The 6,860-nt window shown below is 32.3% G+C and overlaps 1 protein-coding gene across 1 annotated transcript; it reads left to right on the top strand.

The window, feature by feature from the left end:
• The first annotated feature begins 350 nt into the window (after window positions 1-350).
• LOC130957170 (replication protein A 70 kDa DNA-binding subunit C-like) lies at window positions 351-3,238 on the top strand. The gene is made up of 12 exons (XM_057884042.1): window positions 351-500; window positions 612-879; window positions 966-1,062; window positions 1,161-1,282; window positions 1,373-1,456; window positions 1,570-1,688; window positions 1,824-1,978; window positions 2,099-2,228; window positions 2,326-2,526; window positions 2,658-2,754; window positions 2,833-2,963; window positions 3,068-3,238. The coding sequence occupies exons 1-12, from the start codon at window positions 351-353 to the stop codon at window positions 3,236-3,238; spliced, it is 1,725 nt and encodes a 574-aa protein (XP_057740025.1).
• The last annotated feature ends 3,622 nt before the right edge of the window (window positions 3,239-6,860 follow it).

The following is a 6,860-nucleotide window of genomic DNA, read 5'->3' as shown; positions in this document are numbered from 1 at the left end:
TCTCATTTTTTGCTCCCTATTTCTTGATTTCTTGAAACTTTCACTTGTTTTTCCTTTTTTTTGTGTTGGTTCAAGTTTTGCTCCTATGATTAGTTGTCTCTATGCCATTGAATGAAGATGCATGTGGACTCAGATTTCGTTTTCCCTCCATTTCCATCCTCAACTTGAATTAAAAAAAAGTGAGCTTGTGTCTTGGTTTTTTTCTATAAAAGGATTGTTGGTGGACCACATTTAATGTACAAACATTCTGCTCTGTTCTATTTCCTCCTAAGCTCTATCTATTTCAGAATTTTTCTGTTTTCATTTTGATCTATTTCATCAACTGTGTTTATCTCCTTTTTTTTACTGTAATGCCTCCTCCATTTGATATGATTTCTAAGATGCATCCTCCTAGAGAGGCTTGGAGGCTAAAAGTTAGGGTTCTAAGACTTTGGGTTGTACCTTCTTTTGGTAACCATGAGGTTCCTAACTCAATGGAGATGATTCTCCTTGATGAGCATGTTAGCCCCTATTAAGTTCTCTTTTAAATATGGTGTTACTTGTTTTTTAAATTTACAAGTTTAAATTATGTGTTTCACTAATCTGATTTTGTTCTTTTGTTGGATTTCTAGTGTGGAAAAATACAAGCTACAGTTAAGAAACCACTCCTTAATAGGTTTAGGGATCTTGTAGTTGAGGGTCAAGTTTATAGAATGGCATACTTTACTATTGTGTCAAATCATGGTAGTTATAGAGCAACTTCTCATGAATTCAAATTGGTTTTCCTTCACCAAACCACTGTTGTAGCTGTTGATGAAGATGTTATCCCTAAGACTTGTTTCAACATGTTTCCTTTTTCTGATCTGCTGAATATGACCGAAGATTATGATTTTTTAGTTGGTGTGTCTATCTTTTTTGTCTGCTGTTATTTAAGTTTTTTTAATAGATGCTTTGAATATTTAATAGGTTTTGTTTATTTGGAATAGATGTTATTGGTCTTTTAACTTCAGTGGGAGAAGAGAAAGAATATGCAAAAGAGGGGAAAATTGTGAAAATGATTGTGCTGGAATTAACTTCCAAAGAGTATGTTGATTGAGTCATTCCTGCTGGTTTCTGTTTATGTTTTAATCACTTTTTCTCCTTATTTTCTGTTTCATTGTTTGTTATGTTTTGAGTTTCAGTCTTACCTTGCGATGTGCATTGTTTGGGGACTATGTTAATCAAGTAAATAATTTCCTTGCCTCTGGCTATGTGGAGCAGCCTGTTGTAGTCATTCAACTTGCAAAAATCAAGTTCTTTAGGAGTATATTGTTTGTTTTCTGTACATCTCATTACTGCTCTAGGTGTTGTCTCCAATAAACTTTTGCTTGACTCTTTCTCTGTTCCTGTGTAGGTCAAGAAGGCCTTCAAAATGTGATGTATGCCACCCAAATGTTATTTAATCCTGATCTTCCTGAAGTTGTTGAGTCAGGAAGAGGTTAGGATGGTTTATTTTGTTGGTTTTTTATTATATTCTTTATTTACAGCCAATCTGGGCTAACAAGTACAAGTATTACCATAATTTTTTTTCTTTTAGTATGATTGAGCAAGGGGTGAATGGTACCCAGCCACTATTTATTGCAAAAGAGGGTAAAGTTGTGTCCTTGGAAGATGATTTCATGCGTTTAACTAGAAAATGCACCATTGAAGAGCTTCAAGATAAGAATCAGGTTGTCTTCTTTTGAGTTAGTTGTGTTTATGTTTATTTTATGCACAAATGAACTGAAAAATAAAATCAAACAACAATTTCCATATCTGATTTTTCATTCATATTGTTAACAAATTCTGAAATGCTATTTGGATAGGAGGGTTCTTTTATCATTTTTGGTATAATCCAAGGTATTGTTGAGGATGGAGGCTGGTGGTATTGTGCTTGTGTATGTGGAAAGGGTATCTATCCTCATAATGGTGCATATTACTGTGATTTCTGTTTGAAGCACATAACCAATGTCACTCCAAGGTCAGAAATTTTGTTCAAAATGTATTTTTATTTTGTCTTGTGGATTGTTTGTAAATATAATGTTTCTTGGTATTATTTTTTTTGAATCATTGTGTCCCTTTTTTTTTTCCATCTATTCAGATTTAAACTTAAAATAACAGTTGAAGATCATAGTGGGGATGGTATTTTCCTTCTCTTTGATCGTGAGGCATCTTATTTGCTTAAGAAATCATGTGCTGACTTGTTTAGCGAGGTTCAAAGAGATGCAAGTGTATGTACTTACTTTGTCTTTTGTGTGTTGTTTAGTTTATGGGATGTGATATTTGTTATTTAAACTCTGTATTTCCTATGTATTACTTTCAAAATAGCTTGTATGTGGGGATACTTATCCTCCCATTTTCCAAGGGCTCATTGAAAAGAAGTTACTGTTGAAGGTTGATACCAAAGGTGTCCCACATGATACATTTTATGGCACTTTCCGAGTTAGGAGAATATGTGATGATCCCACCATTATTACCATGTTTAAACTTCCCAATTATGATGCTGATGACGAGTCTACTCCAAAAAAGGTTACATATTCTTATAATTATCCTTAGATTGGGTAAATTCATGTTTTGTTCTTTCTTTCTTTTTATATTCTGTTTGGTGTTTTTTTTCTTATGGTGTAATGTATCTTTAAACTCTTACGTCATGTGAATAGGAGCCTGATTTACACAAATCTGTCCCGTTTGGAAAAAGGGATATTGGTATTAAGGAGAAGTCATCAAAGACTTGTATCAAAAGTGAAAAAGTTGCTGGTGAGTCTTGTGGGATTTTATCTAAATCCCCAGTTCTTATAGATTTTCTTGCTGAAAAATAGCCTGTTGTTTCTGGAGGGTCTGAGTTTGCTGCCTTGATTAATGGTGAAGATGGGAAAGATGAGAAAACACCGACCAATGATACTGTTAGTGATGATCTTTCTGCTGAACTGAATATATTGCTTAGTTTACCAGAAAAGGAAACTCAGGTTCTGTTATATAAATTTTTTTCTCCTTTATATGTGTGCTGTTTCTAAATGGATTTTGCAATCTTGAGTGACTTTCATAGGTTTTATTATTTTGTTTGTCATAGGAGGTGCTGTCCCATGTTCTCCATGCACGTTGCCAATATGGAGAAAAGCTAACTCATGACAATGATGTTGTCACCTCCAAGGGCAAGAGGAATTTGAATCCCCAATTTGAAGAAGTGGCTACTGTTGCAGATGGGCGTGGGTCCAAGGTTGCCAAGGTTAATAGGGTGTGATTGAAGGTGTTGAATTGAGCTGCTGTGTTTAGGTGTAGGTATTTTATATAGTATATTTACAAGTGATTAAGAATGCTTGTGATTCCAAATAGATCGAAATGTAATCATGCTGGCTGGATGCTATTTTGGTTTGACTTTTTTGGATTGTGTCCAACAAATAGGATTGTCAGATATAGGGGTTTTCCTTTTGTGTTGGGTTCGGTTATGTGTCAATTATGTGTATTCTCAACCCCTTTTTTTTGTAATAGTGACTTTGCTAGGGATTGGACACATTTTCAATGTTGTAGCCTTTTTAGGTTACATACTAGGATAGGTTGTCAGATGTTGGGATCCTCCTTATCATAGGAGAGATAGCCATATGTAATTGTTCATATCACTATCAATATTTTCATGAAATGCAGCAGTTTTTAATTTTTATTTGTTTATTGTTGTAAAACTTTATCTTTTCATGTCAATTAGTTATTGGTGTTGATTAAAATACTTTATTTTGTTTGCTTTTCTCCCTTATCAAAGCTGTGTATGGTTATGTAAGTTCTTTCTTGGTGTGTTTAGCTTTTATAAAGTAAACTCCAACACTTACTCCCGCAAAAAAAGATAGAAAATTTGTCGGTGAATATATTAATCATTTGTTTTCCTATCGACCCCCCTTTTTTTAATACATGTTTTCTCATGGGTACTTAACAATGTTGATGCCTTTTTTGCAATGAATTAGGGGTAGTTTTTGTGGTTTGTGTTCCAAACTCTTTTTTTTAGTAGGTGTAACAAAGATGTCTCAGAATTCTGTTCTTGCTAGAGAATATAGGAGAAATTCTTTGAAAAGAAAGCGAACATAAAGTCACAATCGAAATGCAAGAGGTCTGTATTGATTTTACTTTTCTGATATTTTTAGTATTTTGGTCGAATTTTCAATGATTTTATATCCATTGGAGTCTTTGTAATTTTGTTCCTTTTCTAATGTTTTAGAGGTGCTCCATTCCTCGACGCCTGTTGTTTCTTTGAATGATTATTCGGGTAATTTTTGTTGTTCTATCTATATTTTTGCAGTTAATCCTTATGTTTGTAATAATTTATCTGTTTATTTTATATGTTTCCAATGTTTTGTGTTCATTTTTATCTTTTAGAAAATTTAGTTGACGTGTCCCAGAATGTTTACCAGAGTTCAACTTTTATTTTGTCAGTACAATAATATCTTTAAGTATTCTATCCCTGTCTAATTTTGTTTTTGTTAAATTATATTTTAAGGTCTTTTAGTTTATATGTAATAACACATTCGTTTGTTGATTTACTATTGTTTTTTTGCAGTTTTATGCCTAAAAGGTTTGATTTAAGTATTAGTAAGTCATACAATTCCAAATTAAATATATTAGGAGATTTCTGTACTTGATCTTTTTTAATTTAATATCTCACTTAGTACCGTACGAATAAATTCACTTAGTACCATATCAATAATTGCATACTAAAAAAAATAATTACTCTCTTGGTCCTCTAAATTTTTGAAATTTTCTGTTAGGTGCATATAATATCTTTTTTGTTTCAATCATATCCCTTAAACAAAATTCCTTTTTTTTAATTAGGCCACTATTGGTATTGATTTGCTCAATTGTATCAGGATGTATTTACAACAAAAAAATATGGTTCATGGATTCAATTAAAAGAAAAACAAAGCTTTTGCAGCGAATTAAGAAAAAAAATGGTGTAATGACTCAATTCAAATAAGAAAGAAAAAAGGGAGTTCCTTAAAAAATTTGGAAAATGCTATGCATCAATAGAGTTATTAAAGTCTAAAATAACACAAGATGATTCTAATTGTGATTTGGATTATTTAATTCAAAGTTACATAATTAGTATGAGTAATTAAAATAATGAAACAAAGTCTATTCTAACATTAAAAAAAAAAACAAACTCTTCTTGAATATGCATTAGGCTTTATGTACATTTTGTTTTTTAGTAAATCAATGTTAATTCAGATTGTTTTTTGTAGTTTATTACATTTTTAATGTTCAATTTTTATGCTGATTATTAAATAATTAATTCATTTCTTATTTCATCATGAATTTTTTTTATATTTGGTTGTTAAATATATATTTACATAAATTTCTATTAATTTAAATTAAAATGGATGATATAGACCAATCAGAAATATATGATCCTTCGATAAATTCATTAAGTCAAGTTGCTTCTGTTATTGATCATCCTCTATTCTTGCAAAGTGAGATACAAGGTACACTCTCTTTCTTAAATCATCTATTATTCAAGAAAATTCAAATAAAAATCTTATTTAGTTAGTTTTAAAAGATTCCATTGTGCTTCCGTGATGAGATATTATTCAGGCAGTGTAAAATAGAAATAGTGTTTTCTTATATATTCTTCTTACAAAATTTAAACTTGTCAAGTATTTATTATATATTATATTAATAAGCTAATGGTTTATTCATTTTATGTTCAATCTATTTCATGGCATCTAATTGAGATAAAAAAATTTTTATTGTTATGCATGTTTTTTTTCTGCTTTATCTTTACCAGGTTGTCTTGATGTTGGTGATCCTAACTATGAATGCTCAATCTGTGGGGCGTGTTTCTGGTTATCAGAACGTGTTGAAAGAGATTCTACAATTAGTCGTCCTGTTTTTACTGTTTGTTGTTCAAAAGGGAAAATTCAATTACCTTATCTTCGAAAGCCCCCAGATCTGTTTTATAATTTGATTAATGGATGTGATAGGAAGAGTTTGTATTTCCAAAAAAATATTCGATCCTATAACAGTATGTTTGCCTTCACGTCTCTTGGTGGTAAGGTATTGGATTCAATGAATGATGGGAGTGGTCCACTGCAGTTTATAATAACTGGTCAAAATTATCATCGGATTGGAAGTTTGCTCCCGGATCCTGGTCAGAAGCCTAAATTTGCGCAATTATATATATACGACACTCAGCATGAGATAATGCATAGGTGATGAGCGGATAATTTGTACGCTTTTTGGCATTGTTTTTAGTATGTTTTTAGTAGATTTAGTTAGTTTTTAGTATATTTTTATTAGTTTTTAGTTAAAATTCACTTTTCTCGACTTCACTATGAGTTTGTGTGTTTTTCTGTGATTTCAGGTATTTTTTGGCTGAAATTGAGGGACTTGAGCAAAAATCTGATTCAGAGACTGAAAAGGACTGCAGATGCTGTTGGATTCTGACCTCCCTGCACTCAAAGTGGATTTTCTGGAGCTACAGAAGCCCAATTGGCGCGCTCTCAATGGCGTTGGAAAGTATACATCCTGGGCTTTCCAGAAATATATGATAGTCCATACTTTGCCCAAGATTTGATGGCCCAAACCGGCGTTCAAAGTCACCTTCAGAATTCCCAGCGTTAAACGCCGGAACTGGCACCAAAGTGGGAGTTAAACGCCCAAACTGGCACAAAAGCTGGCGTTTAACTCCAAGAAGAGTCTCTACACGAAAATGCTTCAATGCTCAACCCAAGCACACACCAAGTGGGCCCGGAAGTGGATTTTTATGTCATTTACTCACCTTTGTAATTCTTAAGCTACTAGTTCCCTATAAATAGGACCTTTTACTATTGTATTTTATATCTTTTGATCACTTTAGATCTCTAGATCATCTTTTGATCATGTTT

This window comes from Arachis stenosperma, chromosome 10 (genome assembly GCF_014773155.1).
Source record: "Arachis stenosperma cultivar V10309 chromosome 10, arast.V10309.gnm1.PFL2, whole genome shotgun sequence".
Classification (NCBI taxonomy): domain Eukaryota; kingdom Viridiplantae; phylum Streptophyta; class Magnoliopsida; order Fabales; family Fabaceae; genus Arachis; species Arachis stenosperma.
This window is presented reverse-complemented; position numbering and strand designations above follow the sequence as displayed.

Excerpts from the sequence above, each read along its gene's own strand:
- LOC130957170 (XM_057884042.1), top strand. The coding sequence starts at position 351 with ATGCCTCCTCCATTTGATATGATTTCTAAGATGCATCCTCCTAGAGAG. Across the intron at positions 501-611 it reads TGATTCTCCTTGATGAGCAT|TGTGGAAAAATACAAGCTAC; the intron begins GTTAGCCCCTAT and ends TTGGATTTCTAG. Across the intron at positions 1,063-1,160 it reads CTGGAATTAACTTCCAAAGA|TCTTACCTTGCGATGTGCAT; the intron begins GTATGTTGATTG and ends TTTGAGTTTCAG.